We start from the raw sequence: 18,678 nt of genomic DNA on the forward strand, positions 1-18,678 counted from the left end.
CACGCACTGCTCTCAGAACTCTAGTATTATCCTTTAAAATCCTTTCCAAAACGCTAGGAGGACAGACTATTAGTATTCCCATTTTACCGAGAGGAGACTGAGGCACAGGGCAGTTAAGCAAGTTGCTTAGCGCTACAAAGCTATTAAACAGGGGGCCAGGCATCGGGCTTCAGAGCCTTCACTCTTATTTAAAGGTTAAAACATATACGTGGTTTGTCCTGTCTCCCCCACAGAACTCAGCATCGTGAGGGTGGGCGCCACCCACACGCGCGCACACCTGTTCTCCACCCTTGCGCCCTGCACATCCCGGGGACCCAGCACCTACAGGCCGGCGGGCGGCGGGGCGCGGCTTGCGCACCCTCAGGCTGTCAGGTGCGTGGCTGCGCGCTAGGGGGCAGCAGCGGGCGCGGCTCGGGCTCGGCGGCCGCGCGGTCCCTCTTGGCCCGGTGGGTGGGCCGGCCGGGGCGGGGCCGGGCGAGCCGGGGCGCCGCGTTCGGGCTCCGGGCATTCGGAGCTTCGGGAGCCGAGCGGGAGGCGGAGCGGGATGGCGGCGGTCGCTGGAGAGGCGCGCCGGGTGCTGGTGTACGGCGGGAGGGGCGCGCTCGGCTCCCGATGCGTGCAGGCGTTCCGGGCCCGCAACTGGGTAATTCGGCCGGGTCTCCGCGGGGCTTTGCGGCACCTTCGGGTTGGGTGGCGGGCGGGTACGCTGGTGACTGGGGAGCGGAGGGGCTTACCGGTGCGGCCCTGGAGGGCAGTCTGGTTAAAGCCCGGGGCCCGTGTACAGGCCAGACGTGAGTGCTTGCACGTGCGTGCACAGGTCTACTGCTCTGTTCCTGGCTACGAGTGCGTGCCTACGCGGCATCCTAGGTGCGGGGCCTTTGCTCTGCAAGGAGGTGGGGGATGGGGCTGCCCGCTCCGCCAGGCCCAGAAAGTCTGGAATGGCTTCGGAGAGAATTCCAGAGGGGAATAAAGAGGAGCGGGCTTGAGGGTACCTGGAGAAACAATGAGAAGGAAGGCTCTGGAATTAGACTGCGTGGCGCGGGTTACTAGTCGTTAACTGATTGATTAAAGCCCGCGAACCTCAGTTTCCCCGTCTTTAAAATGGGGATAATACTAGTATTTACCCCTTAGGGGCTTGTGCGAATTGAATGAGATCATTGGTGTGCTTGTAAAGTATCTGACTTGTGGTAAAAGCTGTTTACATGTTAGCTATTAGTATTGCTATAATTACCCCGGTTCCTTCAGCCAGCCTTGCACCCGATTGTTGGAAGGCTGAGCCCCACCAATGCTGGTGGCTTCTTTGTTTTGGAAAGACTATTTGAACTACTTGGAATAATCGGGTATTGGTTCTTGTAGGGGGCTAGTAGGAGCGGAGCTGACGTATGGCCAGGGACCCTGACCCCAGCAGCTCTGGAGAGCTCAGTGCTTTTCTGGTGGGGACTCCGCCCTCTGTCTCCTCCCTGCAGCTGTCACTTGCACAAAATGTGCTGGAGCTCTGGGGAGTTTTGCCTCGGGGTTTTAGTTTGTAGCAGCAGCCTGGGCCAGGGTAGCCCCGGGACCAGGAAGAAAGGGTTCCAGGATTTTCTTTTGGCTCAGCCTCTGGTATAGGACTTTTAATGGATTCTAAGCACACCACTGTCTTTTTACTCAACTTGGAAGACTATTTGAGGCATCTTCCAGGGTCTGTGGAGGTGGATGGTGGTGACAGTGTTATTAGGAGTGTTGGCTAGGCACTGTGTTCTCACATACTCTTATTAATTTCATTTACTCTTCCCCAAACTTGAATTTAGTGAATCCTGTTGGTATCCATGTGTTACAGATGTGAGAACTGTGCCTTTCCCCGGTGGGAGCACTTCCCCCTGTTGGGGCCACTTTGGTTTATTTCTGACTTGGCAGAATCTGACAAGCTGATTTACCTTGGACTCTGTCTCCCCCGTCCCCACCCCTACATTTCTAGGAACTCTGGGAGGGACTGGGATACAACCTTTTCTTTGTGTCTGTATCCCCCCGTGGCTGGTGACATAGAAGTAGTGAGTGTTCTTAAATGGATGCTGTGTTCTTCATAGCTTGTGGTAGAGATATATATCTCTGGGTCCTGTGAACCTCAGGGCCCTGGAACTTTCTGAGTAGGAACTGTGTGTCACCTGTGCCAGGAGCTGTAGCATGCTCCATTTCAGTGAATTTTCACATTAATCCTGTTAATTGTTAACCTCTATGAGAAAGCCACTGTCTTGCAGGGCCAGGATTCAAACTTTGGTCTGATTCCCAAACCCAAAGCTATCCCTCTGTGCTCTAGGGCAGGGGTCTGAAAACTTTAGTCCTCCCGGGAAGACTAGGCCTGTTGTCTGTTTTTGTACAACCCAAGAACTAAGAATGGTTTCACATTTTTAAATCGTTGGGGAAAAAAATAAAAAAGAATTTTGTACCATGTGAAACTTACATGAAATTCACATTTCTGGGGTTTTAGTGCCTGAAGTTTTATTGGATGTAGGCACACTCCTTCATTTATCTATATTGTCTGGGGTGCTCTGCCATCACAACAGCAGATTTGAGTAGATGCAACACAGACCATATGGCCAGCCGAAAGTATTTACTTTCTGGCCCTTTACAAACAAAGCTGTTTTGCTTTTTTGCTCTGGTCAAGGGGTCGCTGGAAGTGCACGGTTTGCCTTAAGAGGTGAGAGTGGAGGAGGAAGGTGAGGTGTTTGGGGGCAGATGGGCTAGGCTGGGGCTTAGTAAGGAGTGGACTGGCTGAAGCCAAATGTGTGTAAGGAGCATGAGAGGTCAGTAGTGAGATTCTCTGGTGGTGGTGTTGTTGTTTTAAAATATATTGTCAAATTGGTTTCCATACAATACCCAGTGCTCATCCCAACAAGTGCCCTCCTCAGTGCCCATCACCCACTTTCCCCTCTCCTCCACCCCCCATCAACCTTCAGTTTGTTCTCTATCTCTGGTGGGTTTTCATTTAAGCCTCTCATCTGTCTACACTGCCCCCATTTCTGAGTGTGGATCTTTCTGGGAAAACAACTAATTGTCTCTTGACCAAAGCTGTTTTCTCTTTCACTCCAGTGGGTTGCCAGCATCGACGTGGTAGAGAATGAAGAGGCTAGTGCTAGTGTCGTGGTTAGAATGACGGACTCATTTACGGAGCAGGCCGACCAGGTAATTCCAGAAAAAGACCCACCTAGCATTGTGGTAGGGAAACCCTGGGGAGCGGTTTCCTCTGGTAATGCATTCTTTTTTTTTTTTTTTTTTTTTCTCCAGTTAGTGCTTTCTGTTTATGAAAGCCATTTGTGCTCATTGGGGGAAATTTGGAAAAAGTGAAAAAAATATAAAGAGGATAAATTACTCATAATCCATTTCTTTAGCCCACTATTCACATTTTGGCCCATTTTCTTGTCTTTCCTATGCATCCTATATGTTTTTAGTTTTGTAAGTTGAGATAATCTTGTATTTTATATTTTATGGTCAGCTTTTTTTTTTAACTTAATACTTAATTTAAATACTTCTCAGGTCACTTGAAAAAACCCCTCTGTGTCAGCATGTATTTTTTAATTTCTTTAGTTTCTACTTCCTGCACGTTGAAATGGCTTGCAGTTTTTCTTTTTTACCATTATCAGGAATCCTGTGCTGAACATCTTTGTCTCTATCTCTGATTATTTAGGATGCATTCTAAAAAGTGGAGCTCCCTAGTTCAAAGCATGAACCCTAACGAAACAGGGTAATTTTAATTCTACAATGATATGCTTATGGTAAAACAAGAAGTCCAATGAATACATGAACTGTGAAATACCCCTGTTTCTCCCTGTGATAGTGTCATTGCCCAGAAGGACAGTGACAGTTTGATGGCCATGTTGGTATAAATATCAGAGATGCTCTTACATGGGCCGACCTTTCTGGAAGAGCCGTTCCCATAAGCTGCATGGGGGACTGTGCTCTCTGTGGTTCTCATGTCAGCGCTGCAGCCCATGTTCCCAAGGAAATCTCCGCATTATTCTTTGTGTGATGTGACGTACTTTTACAGGCAAGCACTCAGTGAGGCAGGCGGGCAGGTGGGGGTAGACCCATTTTATAGCTTAGGAGATGAGACACTAAGTGACATGGCCAAAAAGCTAGCTCGTGGTGGAGTAGAGAGCATGGGATTTCCTAATAAGAGACTTAACTAACAACTTCAGTAAGCTCAGAGTCTGCTTTTTGTTTAGTTACATTCTCCCTAGTAATCTGAACACTACTGAGGATCTGATGTTTAATGGTACTAGCTATGTTTTAAAATTTTTCTAAAGTTTATTTATTTATTTTGAGAGAGAGCGAGCCAGAGCGAGAGCGAGCATGTGAGCAGTGGAGAAGCAGAGAGAGGCGGAGAGAGAGCATCCCAAGCAGGCTTCATGCTGTCAGCACGGAGCCCGATGTGGGGCTCAGACCCACGAACTGTGAGATCATGACCTGAGCTGAGACCAAGAGTTGGATGCTTAACCAACTGAGCCACCCAGGTGTCCCAAGAATATTTAAAATTTTAAAGGTGATACATGTATGATGTAGAAAATACAATTAAGCAAAAAGAACGGGGAAGTCATTTTTAGTCCCATTATGCAGTTAATGTTTTGTAGTATTTCCTTCCAGTCCATTTCTCCAAACATATGTGTGTATAAGTCCAAAAATAAAAAAAAGAAAGAAAAAAGCCCATACTGAGGATACTCTCCTGCTCACTTACTCTTTCTAAAGCATCGGTTTCACAGAGGTTAGAATATAAAAAGCCAGCTGACTTTGCAGAATATAGATTTTTGTTGTTTTTACTTAATCTGATCCTAATGTTTCCTGTACTTAATGATTACTTATTGGCCTTAATGGGCTTAATAATAAAACCCAACAAGGCATAGTTTTGTGTCAGGCATCATCCTGAGTGCTTTATTCACATCAACTTGCTTCACTTCTGTAACACTCGCAAAACGTTTCTGACTGATCTCCCTTTTAGAAATGGGGAGTTTGTGGGGCACCTGGGCGGCGGCTCTTCTGGCTGTGGTTCTCTGTGATCAGTGTCTGTCACTGGCTCTTCTGCTCCAGATAAACAGCATGACCTCCAGTGTTTGTTTTTAAGGCTTCAGAAGAGGAAATTTAATCCTAACCCATGTAAAATTGGCCCCCTAGGCATGAGATTCACTAGAGATAGGAGATGAAGACATGAGAAAGGCATTAAGTCTATGAAAACCATTGGGCAGAGAGCAAAATTTAAGGGGAAGGAATTAAAGGCATAGATGTTGTAAAAATCAAACAGGTGCCTCGTTTCTCTGGTTCCATGTTTCCCTGAAAAGATGAGCATGTACAAGGTTGTGTGTACATATGGACATTGGGAGATAGCCAACTTCTGGCAGCTGGGATCTGGGCTTTTGGTAACAGGACTTGGTTTAAGAATTCAGAAGTTCAGGGGGGCACCTGGGTGGCGCAGTCGGTTAAGCGTCCGACTTCAGCCAGGTCACGATCTCGCGGTCCGTGAGTTCGAGCCCCGCGTCAGGCTCTGGGCTGATGGCTCGGAGCCTGGAGCCTGTTTCCGATTCTGTGTCTCCCTCCCTCTCTGCCCCTCGCCTATTCATGTTCTGTCTCTCTCTGTCCCAAAAAAAAAAAAAAAAAAAAAAAAAAAAAAAAAAATTAAAAAAAATTTTCAAACAGAAGTAAAGAGAGAAATGATCACCCATGTACCTGGTATTTACTAACATTTTGCCATTGACTATATTTTTTTTTTACATGAAGTATAGTTGACTATTTTTTGTTGCTCTTTTTAAAAATATTTCCTGTTGGCACTTATGGTTTGGAGTTGCAGTTAAAGGGATGTTTGTAATGAGGGTAGAAAAGAATAGATTATCTCAGATTGAGATTGTGATGTGTGAAGAAAGTCTGGAAAGAAATAGACCGGAAGGTTAGCTGTGGGCATTGAAGCTCTTGGTGATTTTTTAAAAACCTTTTCCTGCTTTTCTTTATTCATTGCTCTCTTCCAGGGGTGCTAATGTCTTAACCATCCCAAAAGAAGACTCTAGATTGCTTTCTTTTTTTTTTTTTTTTTCAACGTTTATTTATTTTTGGGACAGAGAGAGACAGAGCATGAATGGGGGAGGGGCAGAGAGAGAGGGAGACACAGAATTGGAAACAGGCTCCAGGCTCTGAGCCATCAGCCCAGAGCCTGACGCGGGGCTCGAACTCACGGACCGCGAGATGGTGACCTGGCTGAAGTCGGACGCTTAACCGACTGCGCCACCCAGGCGCCCCTAGATTGCTTTCTAAAAATCACATTGAAATGTAGTTGGGTTTCACTGTCTAAGATGCTTACTGTAGATTGGTCCTTCCTCTAATCTTCAAAGGGTTAATTGCCAGGTACTGGTAACTGACTTCAAAACGAGTGAAAAATAAACTGAGGCATCTGTAAGGACATTAGTCTGTTTGGGTTTACCTGACTGCTTATTGCACCTTTTTTGTCCCTTTTGTTTAAGGTGACAGCTGAGGTCGGAAAGCTCTTGGGTGAAGAGAAGGTGGATGCAATCCTTTGTGTGGCTGGAGGATGGGCCGGAGGCAATGCCAAATCCAAGTGTGAGTCCTTTTCTCAGTGAATCATTCATTCTGCTCTGCATTTTGTCCAGCTGGCAAAGACAGGTTTTTCTGTATTTCTCCCAGAACCTTTGGGAGGTCTGTGCAGTAGGGATTAACATCCCATTTGACGGATGAAGAAAACACTTCCCATAACGAGGGTTACGGGAGAGAGACGTTAAGTTTGAAGTTTGAAGTAGAAGCAGAATGGAATAAGTATTGTTTCCATCCCAGTCTTTCAGGGCCTATTACTGGGTGGGAACGGGGGGATGTGTATGAAATAGATCATTCTGAAAGTCGGAAGGACTCAAGGAGCACCTGGGTGGCTCAGTCTGTCAAGCATCTGTCTTTTGATTTCAGCTCAGGTCACCATCTCATGGTTTGTGAGGCGGAGCCCCTCTTGGGGCTCTGGGCTGACAGCACGGAGCCTGCTTGGGATTCTTTCTCACTCTCTCTCTCCTCAAACCCGCGTGTGCACCTATTCTCTTTCTCTTTCTCAAATAAATTTCTAAAAAAAAGGACTAAAAATTGAGCATTTATTAAAGCTGAGTATGTTTTCCAATATTTATTATGAAAATTTTCTAACATACAGAAAAATGGGAAGAACAGTTCATTGAACACCCTGTGCCCTCTAAATTCAGATATTAACATTTGTCATACGTGTGCTTTCTTGTTTTCTTGTGCATATGTATTCTGCGTGTGTATTTTTTTGTTAACTATCTGAAAGTAAGAATTTCAACACACTTCTGCATGTATCTTCAGGGAGTAAACTCATTCTCCTACGTTATCTTAATACTGTGACCATACCTAAGAAAATTAATAATAATTCCATAAGATTAATAAAACTCAGCCTGTATTCGAATTCTCCAGTTTATTCCAAATCTTTTACAGTTTTTTCCCGCCTAAATGTATTTTCCAGTCAGGGTTTGTGCATTGCATTTTGTTGTTATTTTTAGTCTCTTAATCTAGAATTACTTTTTTCTTCTGTGATAGACTTGGTGGTAGACAGGGCACTTTTCCCAGAGAAAGTTCCACAGACCGAATTTGTCCAGCCATTTCTGTAAGGTGTCATTTACCTGTTCCTCTGTCCATGGTATTTCTTGTGAACTAGAATTTAGGTCTAGAGACTTAATTAGATTCGAGTTGAATGTTTTGGAGGCGAGAGTTCCTCTTGAGTGATGTGTGCTTCCTGTGACATCATGTGGGGACATTTACCCTGTCAGATCACCGTACTGATCCATAGTGATGCCAAATGGTGCTTGATTAGGGTGGTAGCAGCAGACTTCCATCGTAAAGGTACGTTTTTCTGTTTGCGATCAGTAAGTGATCCGTGGGATGCTACTTCGGCATCATGTGTGAGTATCCTATTTTTAAGCACCTTGAGGGTCTCAAATTCCCCAAACCTATTGGTTTTAAGCCTCCGTTGATAATCTCTGCCTGAGTCAGCAGTTTTTAAATTTTGTTATTCCTTCTATGTTTATCATTCAAAGCTCTTTTTTTTAATTTTTAAAATATTTATTTATTTTTGAGAGAGAGACAGCGTGAGTAGGGGAGAGGCAGAGAGAGAGAGAGAGAGACATAGAATCTGAAGCAGGCTCCAGGCCCTGAGCTGTCAGTGTCGAGCCCGACGCGGGGCTTGAACCCACAAAGTCAAAGCTCTTTAAAAAGGAATTGATATTCTGTGAAATCAGTTAAATATAAAATTGGTATTTTGTGGGGTGATCAGGTTGGCTGAACACCCTGATGGCCTTCTGTGTGTTTCGGGAACAAGAATTGATAAATGTGGATCCATACTTTTGTTTTTGTCTAGTTCTTTGTAGCCAGGAAATGTAATACCTTGGTTATCACTTACTGAAGACCCCTCCTCTGGTCTCAGGAGGGATTGCTTTCTGGATTCTGGGTGTCTTGCCCAGCTGGTGATGTGATCACGTTACCACTTATTCCCCACCATGTCTTGGGCAAGGTCAGAGGATTAAAATAAGCATGAAATGATTGTCTGAGCAGCTTTCTTCTGAAGAGTCTTTAAAGCTGGCATTCAACTTTCAGCCATAAAAAAATGTGCTCTATAAGAACCCTCTTTATGTCCATAAGTGCCTCAGATTGATTGATCACAGGTAAAACTTGACTTAGACGTGTAGGTTCTTATTACAAATCTACTGTCCTTCATAAAGTAGAACAATTTCTGAGTTAAAGCCAGTTCAGCCTATTTGTTAACAGTGCTCATTTATTGGCTAAAATTTTAACCACCTTACAGGTGAGGAAACTCGAGACTCGGGTAGTCACATGGCCTGGATTCGAACCCAGGTCTCTGACCACGGCCCTGTGCTGTTTTGTACTGGACCTTGTAGTCAGGGACTGAGAGAGCAGGAGTGGCTGTCAACGCCTCCTCATGGGACGCCGTGAGTGGAGCTTACCTTTCAGTCTCTTCCCTGTGAATGCTTGGCTCACATGTTGTTTTCTCATTCAGCTCTCTTTAAAAACTGTGACCTGATGTGGAAGCAGAGCATGTGGACATCGATCATCTCCAGCCACCTGGCCACCAGGCACCTCAAAGAAGGAGGCCTCCTCACCTTGGCTGGTGCCAAGGCCGCCCTGGACGGGACTCCCGGTAGGCCTTCGTTTCCCAGTGTGTGAAATGGGAGTGCTTGCCCTCGCCCCCTGGGCTGCTGGATGCTTCCTTAGGTGAGGGACCTGGGAGCCCTTTAGCCTCCAGGAGGCTTTACAGCTGGGTGGAGTGTGCTTCCTGGCTTTTTTTAGGGGTAGGACTCTGACCCCTTCTGTTTGCATTGTCTTCATGTGCATGGTGGGTGCAGAGTCCTGTAATCTGGGACTCCCACCACTCCATTCATCTGGGATCCACCCAGGGCATGAATGGTGAGGAGGTGGATACTAATCAGTTAATAAATAAGTTGTATCTTCATCACCGTGTGTTCGTGTGTCCCTGAGAAGCAGCTCAGCCCCTGGAAATGGTGGGGCTTTCGGTAAGAGAGCTGACTGTGGATTCTTCACTTTAGTTGAGTGGCTTTGAACAGATTATTTGAGGTCTTTGACCAAATTCTGCTGTAGTTTCTTTAATCGTAAATGGCAGTAACACCTCCCTGGAGCATAACTGTGAGGCATGAGAGGCGTCGATGTATATACAATGCCCACCACTTGCCGAGTCTTCTCATAGTTGCTCTTTCCTTTCACATATATTCTCATTTAATCCTGCGGTGGACCGTTACTACCTTTTTCATTTACAGGGAAGCGAACTAGAACTTAGGTTCAGGACCTTGTCATTATGTAATAAGTAAGCTGTAATTACACTTTGAACCAAAACCCTGATCGTTTCTGAATTGTGTGCTTCTTATGCTGCATCAGAACAGAACTGTGATTTCCTTTGCATTTTTATTCCGTGTATTTCCTGGGAGACTGCCATGAAAACGGACCATGGTTTGTAGGGCTTAAACACAGAAATTTATTTTCTCACAGTTCCTGGAGGCTGGAAAGTCTGAGATCAAGGTGTGGGAAGGTTTGGTTTCTTCTGGAGCCTCTCTCCTTGGCTTGCAGATGGCCGTCTTCTCCCTGTGTCCTCACATCAATGTCCCTCTGCATGTGTCTGTGTCCTGATGTCCTTGTCTTGTAAGGAGACCAGTCAGATTGCATTAGGGCCCGCTCTAAAGACCTCATTTTAACTTAATTACCTCTTTAAAGACCCTGTCTCCAAATACAATCACCTTCTGAGATACTGAAGTTTAGGACGTCAACACATGAATTTGGGAGTGGGAGGGGGGATACGATTCAACCCGTAGCACTCCCTTTGGAATGAGGCTAATGAAAACTTAAGTGGGGTTGGGGACAGCACAGGGAGGTGGAAAGTGTCTACGTCGACCACCTAAGTAAACTCTTCTTTAAAAAAAGGAGGGGATGGGGTGCCTGGGTGGCTCAGCTGGTTAAGCAACTGACTTCGCCTCGAATCTTGATCTCATGGTTATGAGTTCAAGCCCCACATGGGTTTTCTGCTGCCTGCGCAGAGCCCGCTTCAGATCCTCTGTCTCCCTCTTTTTCTGCCCCTCCCCCACTCACATGCACCCTCTCTCTCTCTAAAAAATAAATAAACGTTAAAAAGAAAGGGGAATTTTTTTGGGGTCTCTTTAGTACGTGGTAGAGATCTGGAGTGCCTTTTCAATTTTAATGTAAGTCACTGAACTATGAGTCCTCTTAATAAATTAACAATTTCCTGCCACTCACTTTCTCATTAGATTTCTCAGAGCATGTGATCTTACAGGCCCATGGCTATTCCAATAATTAAAGCTGTGTAAATGTTCGATGTTGGTTTGGTTGAGATCTGGTTTTTATCAAAGGTGACATAGGGCAGAGCCAGTAGAAAGTGAATAGAAAAATGAGTAATGGCTTGACATTTAAAAAAGAAACCTTACAACTAAAAGACTAATTTTTCTAAAGGATGAAATAGTCTTTTTCTTTGTTTTGGTCTTTAAATATCTTTTTTATTTATAGTTTTGGATGCTGGTTAAGACTGCAGGTTCTGGGGGCACCTGGGTGACTTGGTTGAGGGTCCGACTCTTGATTTCATCTGAGGTCATAATCTCATGGTTCGTGAAATTGAGCCCCATTGGGCTCTGTGCTGGCAGCACAAAGCTTGCTTCGGATTCTTTCTCTCCCTTTCTCTCTGCTTCTCCCACGCTCATGCTCACTGTCTCTCTCTCAAAATAAATAAACTTCTATATAAAAAAAAGGGAGGTTCTAGAACTACCCAGGTTGGTTTTCTGTTGCGGTTTTGCCACTTACTGTGTAATATTTGGCAAATTACTTAACCTCTCTGAGCCTCAGTTTTGCCATCTGTTAAATGGGGATAAATAATACTACCTCCTCTATATGGTGGTTGTGACTTGCAAATCTCTTAATGGCTTAGAAAGATTATAGAGTCAGTAGTAAATGTGAACTTTTGTTATTTATTCCAGACTTTAAAAAACCCAACTATTTCTGCTTTACATGTTAATAAGCTTGTTCATCTTTAAGTTCTTAGTTAGATGTTGTTAAATTTATTTGAGTCATGAAATGTTTTAACTTCGATTCCGATCCTGGAGTCATCTAGGGAAATCTATGTATATAGTCCAGAAACAAATGACAGACGGGCTTAGTGGTCCTTCATCACAAGAAGGGTTGTTCAAAACTGGAAAGTGTTCACTTGGAAAGGTACTCAGAAAACCCCACGCTCCTGTGTCCAGGCTTGTTATTTATAGACTGTCTCCTGTCTCCTGGACGATAAACTATCAGAATTGATGGCAATCACTTGTTGACCACTTAGGGATCTGTGCTGTGTTTGGGAATCAGTCCTTAGGGACTACATTGATCATTTTATATTGAGAGGAAAAGTATTTATCTTTTTAATGAATGCTTTTTTTTGTTTGTTTGTTTTTGCATCTTGCAAATGACCCTCTTACCAACATCATGTAGAATCCCGCGGAATCAAACCATTAAGGATGCCGGTAGCTTGTTGCTGGTTGCTTGTTTCTTTCTGCATCATATTGTTTGAATAGAATGAAGAGGGGCCCCTGGGCGTCTGCTGGGGACTGGGGCTGGATGAATAAGATTTGTACATTGATTTATTTCAGTCGTGCAGAGGTAAATCTTTGTATCACTGTTGGCCTCCTGCCCCTGATTAAACAGAGAAGCCAGAGATGGTGAAACCTTCTTGTGCTTCTAAATAACTGTTTGAGACCTTGACCCTCTTTTGCAATTCAGGGTGGCTGTTGAAGAGGTCAGTGATTGGTTCCTCGGCTGGGCTGTGATCCCCACCTCCCCCTGGACCTTTGAGGCCTCCTCATCTGTTACACTTTGAACAGCATGTGCGCTGGGTTCTTTTTTTTTTTTTAAGGAGGCTGCTGATCTTCGAAAGAAACAGTGGTTTTCAGGAGGAGGAGAGGTGTCTGCAACAACTAACCATGCTTCTTTGTTGTTGGTTAGTGAGAATCCACAGCTCGGTGCTGTGGGGGACATAGAAACTGGTCCTAGTAAAAGACATGCCTTGCTTCTTCATTCAGTCAGCAAACAGTGATTGGCCAGCGGGAGGAAAGGAAAATTAATAGGTAGCATGTATACTCACGTGGAAATTGCTCAATCGCTATACTTTAAACAGCGTGTGGGACTCCAGGGCATATTACTTCTGTTAATTTGATGGGAAACATTTAGGGAGCACCTACCCTGTGCTGAGCCCGCAATTAAGTACTTTATCCCCATTTTACAGATGGGGTAACCCAAGCTTAGAAAGGTTTTGAGAACTTGCCTGGGATTTCTGTAGTGGTAAGTGGAAGAACTGGGATTTGAACTTGGGCAGCGTGCATTCCGGATGAGTGCTCCATCTCGCCCACAAGTTACCAACCTGAGGGTTTAGACGCAGCTCTCGCCTGGCCTCTAGCCTCGGTGCAAGTCTGCGTGTGAGCCTGGGCACGTTACTCACCCTGACGGTGCCTCCCCGTTGGCTCAGCAGTAAAATAAGATGAACCTCATGGTTTTTACGGTAAATGTCAACTGCCAGGTGAATAGTAGGTGCCCTTGAATACTATGTCCCTTTCACTTTCTCTCCACAGGTGTCCATCCTTCTCTTCTTCCCAGCCCGGCATGGGGTTCTCTGGACACACTAGTGGTGGCCACTGGTCACTGAACTGTTTTCTCCCCCCTCCCCAGGGATGATTGGCTACGGCATGGCCAAGGGTGCTGTTCATCAGCTCTGCCAGAGCCTCGCCGGAAAGAACAGCGGCATGCCCTCCGGCTCTGCGGCCATCGCCGTGCTCCCGTAAGTGGTCGGGGCTCCCCGCTCACTCCCCGCCTCTGCCTTGCTGCCAGGACTTAACATTTGAGTAGCTCTTCATCATGGACTTGTGTGTCCTGTCACCTTGGCTTCTCACATTCGCCAGAGGCCCTAAAGATACTTCTTCAGATGTTGGAGCGTCCCAGGCTGTCCAGAATGGTTGGCTGGTGGGACGGGTCTGTCTGTCTGTCTTCCTCTTCCTTGTTTTCTTTCCTTCCCTCCATCTGTCCCTCCTTATTAAAAGTAGTCTATGCATTTCTTTTTAATATTTGTATTCTTTCAAGTCATTGTAAGGCCAGTGGAAGAGAGATTGTACTTTAGCCTTTGCATGTGTGTATTTGTGTGTATGTGGTGGGGGGGAGGTGGGGACAGTGGTGTCTGAGGGAGAATATGGGAAACTGGGACACGTTCCTATTTGTGACCTGGAAGAAGGTCCCTGTCACTGGCCCCAGGCAAGGCAGCTGCTTTGGAGGTGGGGTTCCTTCCTGCTGGAAGGATCCCAGCACCAACCGGCTTGTCTGTTGCCTGTAGTTCTAAAAGGGACATCGGGACCTGCTAGGGCACAGGGCTTTCCAGCTCCCTTTTGTTTGTGAGCTTCTGTGATTCCGTGACCTGCTCCCCCAGCTGTTTTGAATGATTTCTGAGGCCTGAATGTTCTTGGGAGACTCCTACATATCTGAGTTCTGTAGCCTTTTGCTGAAAATCATAAGGTTTCATAGGAAACAGTCCCAGAGCGAAGGATGAGGCTATCTTTTTCCCCTACTTAAAGAAATATTAAAAATCGTGAGAAATGAGTCTGCTACATTTTAGGGAGTGAAGAAGATACAAATTGCAAAGCAGTTTACTTTAATAAAGACTATATTTAAGAAATGGCAAAACTGTATTTTTAAAAAGGCTCTTTTGTTTTGTTCCTGTCTGCCTGAAGGGTGAGTCACAGAGCACTTCACTGAATTATGCTCGGACGTGATCTCTGTATATGTGGCGGGCTTCCTGGCCTCTGTCTGTCCTCCTGTGATCTCCCCATGTGAATGCGGCCACCCTTGGTGCCAAAGGCTCACATTGCATTTTCCTGGCTAAGGAGGACTGGGCAGCTATAATTCTTACAGAAGGGAGGCACACACAACAGGCTTGTCTCTGTGCACTGCAGGGTTACCCTGGATACCCCGATGAACAGGAAATCAATGCCCGAGGCCGACTTCAGTTCCTGGACGCCCTTGGAGTTCCTGGTTGAGTGAGTATTGACATACTGTCGGTAACAGGCAGCTTCCAGCCCCATCTCTCTGCCTTTTACAGACTAGGCTGTGTTCTCTTAGCTCCCCAGTGCAGGTGGCTTTGGGAGGTTCCCAGGCCTCTGGAGGGTATGTGACACATCAGAGTGAGTCTCAGGAGGGGTTGACAGTGCTGACATGAATCTTGAGCTGGCCAGCCTGAGCATGGCCTGACTGCTCTAGGCCTCAGTTTCCCCTTCTGTATAATGGAATCCATAATTATCAGGAGGATTAAATGTGGTAGCGCTTGGGACGATGTCTGACCCGTAGTAAGTGCTCGGTAAACCTCTGTTCCTGGTAACATTGTCTCTCCTAACAAGGAGCAGCAGTGTGGGAGTCAGATGGTGATCTAGGGAACATCTGGGCTCCTGTGTCTGAGTTAGTGCTGAGCCACAGACCCACAGAGAGTGTTCTTTGTTCCTGAAATCACATTCACCCATTTGTGGATATGGGTGGCATTTGAAGATCATGGAGAAGGAGTTAGCTTTCTCACTCTTTTGTGTTTGTCTGGATCTCAGTTCCCCACAGCCCTCCATGTGGTAAGTACGTATTCCCCGAGCACCCACTGTGGGCCAGGTGCTGGGCTAGGCCCCGGGACAGGGAGATGAAGAAGATGTCCTTGCCCTCCCCACGTGGGAGACGGCCTTACCCCAAAGAGCTGGTGTGTCTGCTGCTTCGACAGCTGTGTACAAGATGTTCGCAAAGTTTGGAATGTGCTTCTGGCCTGCTATTACATCTCATTTTAATTAAGTTGAGAGGCATTTGGGACTTTTATGTTTGGAACCAGTATTTATGGAACACTTGTTATGTGCCATCATGGACCATTTTTTAACTGTTATCTTTTTTTTTTTTAAGTTTACTTATTTTTGAGAGAGAGTGGGGGAGGTGCAGAGAGAGAGAGAGAGAGAGGGAGACAGAGAATGAGAATCCCAAGAGGGAGAGAGAGAGAGAATCCCAATCAGGCTCTGCACTCCCTGACACGGCCTTGAAGTCACGAACCGTGAGATCATGACCTGAGCCTAAATCAAGAGTCAGATGCTTAACCAGCTGAGCCACCCAGGTGCCCCTAACTATAATCTTATTTAATGTTCATAGCAAGTCACTGAGGGAGGGCCTGTCATCTGTGTTTAAGATTTGGGGACTTGAGGCATGGGGGGCAAGGGGGATGAATAACATGCCCTAGATCACATAGCAGAGCCAGGATTTGACCCAGGCAGTATGACCGCAGGGCCTGTGGTCTTAACTAGGCCCACAGTTGCTTCTGCCTACCAAGTTTTGAATTGTGTTTTGCATTTGAGCTTCTTTGTAAAAGCCAGTATTTCCAATAGCATCTATGACCTGGATTCTAGATGGATCCATGGGGGGTCACGTTTCTGAATTAGTGCCAAGTAGTGGAGTCCCAGCCACCCTCTGTTCCAGAAATTATGGCACCTTTGTGGGATTTGAAAACTCACATGAAGTTTGGCATGAAATGTACTTTGAATGTCTGGAGTATGTTAGCCTTTGCTCTCCGTGGTTATGATGGTGTTTCCCTTGTCTACTGCAGACCGCTAATGAAGACGAAATAAGACAGTTTTTAAAACATGCACGAGTAACGCATGTTCCCCTTCACATCCAGCCATCTGACCAGTCTCCCTCAGAGCCATCCCTAAGCCCTGCCCCGCCCCAGAGATGGGTCACAACGTGGATGGGACTTTGGGGGAGTTTTAGCAGTGCTTTGCTGTTGGGTCTATGGAATAACTGCCCTTGGCTTGTTCGGCCCTTGGAGTGGGATCTGGAATGGCTTGACAGTTAAACATCGGCTCTGGTCTAGCAGGCTGCTGCTGGTCACTACCAAAGTATATCCCAGAAACTCCTGAGTGCTTCCTAGTTGAAGAAGGTCCGGAGTCCTAGCTGGTGGGTTGTCCAAGGGGACCAAGTACTCAAATGTAAATGTTTTGTGTGAAAATTATCAGCTACTTGTGGGGCACCTGGGTGGCTCAGTCAGTTAAGCGTCCGACTTCGGCTCAGGTCATGATCTTGGGGTGTGTGAGTTTGAGCCCCGCATTGAGCTCTGTGCTGACGGCTGGGAGCCTGGAGCCTGCTTCGGATTCGGTATCTCCCTCTCCCCCCTCCGCCCACCCCTGCTCACACTCATGTCATTCTCTTTCTCTCTCTCAAAAATAATAAACATTAAAAAAAATTACCAGGTACTTGTTGCATGTTGTGAATTTGCTGTGCCCTTTCTTAATTCCTGTCTTCTTAGAGGAGGCCTTCCCAACTCTCCCAGGCAGGGTTCCTTCCCTGCATGCAGCGTAATTAATTCCCCCATTCCTGCACTTCACATATTTTATTGTAATAGTCTTTTTTTTTTTTTTTTTTTTTTTGCTATCTTTTCCCATTGCTGTGGTGTTCTATGAATGGTTACTAAAAAAAAAAAGAGTGAATGAATTTCTTTTAAATTTCTGGAAAGGTAACATGGGAAAGTATAAAGAATTGTGCACATTCGGGCCTCCTGGGTGACTCATTTGAGCGTCCGACTCTTGATTTAGGCTCAGGTCATGATCCCAGTGTTGTGGGATCAAACCCTGAGTCAGGCTTTGTGTTGAGTGTGGAGCCTTCTCTCCCTCCCTCTGCTACTCCCCTGCTTGTTTGTGTACGCACTTGCTCAAATTAAAAATATTGTGTATATACGTGTCTTTCTCTTAGAATTAACTAATTTCAGTCTTTTTGAAATCACTTAAAATCATGTTACTGTGTTGTAAAGGATTCTAACAATGAAGCAAAATGCAAAAACCAAAGTTAAAGTCTCACCGAATGCTGCCACTTGGACATTAGAATGAGTACTGAGGACACTGGGGACCTGGGTATGTGTCCCTGTGGCTTTTTCACAGTTGCTGCTGCTGTCCTCTACCCCCAAGCCACTGATGTGAATATAAGCATGTGTTGTCGAGAGTTTTGCTTTGAAAATGTAAAGCTTATCTTCTTTGTTCTAGAACCTTCTACGACTGGATCATAGAGAAAAACCGACCGAACTCGGGGAGCCTCATCCAGGTGGTAACCACGGAGGGAAAGACGGAGCTCACCCTGGCATATTTTTAAACTTTGTCTCCTTGCCTGCCGGAGACCTGCCAGAAAAGTTGTTTCTCTCAGTGTGTCTGTGTAGGTCCTTTGTTTTCTGTCATCTGGTTTGTGGTATGAGATACTGAGTCCTGTTGTCCTCTCTCCTAATGTGCGTTGTTCTCCCAGGACATTGTAAAATGTTCATGTGAAATAAGAAGGTATGAGGGTGGAGGCCTGTAATAGCATAGACAGTCTGTTAGCTGCGCAAGTTTAGGAGGTATCCAGCAGAGCCTCTGGGTCTGCGTCCTCCTGAATTGCATTTGAGACTTGGATTCTGTCCTGAACAGGGTCTGTCGACCTGACTAGTTCAGAGATGTGTTGATACTGGGGACGTTCGGGGGCCTTAGTTTTGAATGTTCTGTTTATATCACACACATCGTGTTTGTAGCCGCCAAATTGAACTGCCTTAAAACTCCTTTTGTGGTGTAAGCAAAATCCCGTGGACTCTGTTAAGATATCTTGTCCTGTGAGGTTGCCAAGTGTACTTCCGAGCTACTCGTTATTTGGAGTTTATCTTCCTAATAAATGCACTTCATTTATGATGTTGTCTTCTGTAATCAACTGTGGCTTAAAATACAGTCATTGATGGATGTAGTCATGGGAAGGGGGTGGGCTCTGTCTGAGATTAGCTTTTTCACCACAAAAACACGGGCACAGTTCCTGCTTGGGCAGATCAGAATCCGGGGGCGCCAGGATGGCCCTGTATACTTAGAACAGTGCTCCACGCAGCCGATAGTGGCTGTACCAATGGAGAATGAATGATCTGATCCACCCTGGCCATTGTGCAGATGAGGAAACATCCAGGGAAAGAACTTACTCTCCTCATTGCCAGTAAGGGGCATAACAAAGCCCAGAAGCCCAGTCACCAGTGGCTGCTGTTTTTAAAGGACTTTACTACGTGTTTTCTTTTTTGATTTGTTTTTG

The 18,678-nt window shown here is 45.8% G+C and overlaps 1 protein-coding gene across 1 annotated transcript; it reads left to right on the top strand.

Moving 5' to 3' along the window:
- The first annotated feature begins 446 nt into the window (after positions 1 to 446).
- On the top strand, positions 447 to 18,293 carry QDPR (quinoid dihydropteridine reductase). Its single transcript, XM_043572891.1, has 7 exons — positions 447 to 643; positions 3,070 to 3,162; positions 6,480 to 6,576; positions 9,041 to 9,181; positions 13,261 to 13,369; positions 14,532 to 14,615; positions 17,628 to 18,293. The coding sequence occupies exons 1-7, from the start codon at positions 545 to 547 to the stop codon at positions 17,731 to 17,733; spliced, it is 729 nt and encodes a 242-aa protein (XP_043428826.1). The 5' UTR covers positions 447 to 544; the 3' UTR covers positions 17,734 to 18,293.
- Positions 18,294 to 18,678: the final 385 nt, after the last annotated feature.

This window comes from Prionailurus bengalensis, chromosome B1 (assembly GCF_016509475.1).
Source record: "Prionailurus bengalensis isolate Pbe53 chromosome B1, Fcat_Pben_1.1_paternal_pri, whole genome shotgun sequence".
Lineage (NCBI taxonomy): Eukaryota > Metazoa > Chordata > Mammalia > Carnivora > Felidae > Prionailurus > Prionailurus bengalensis.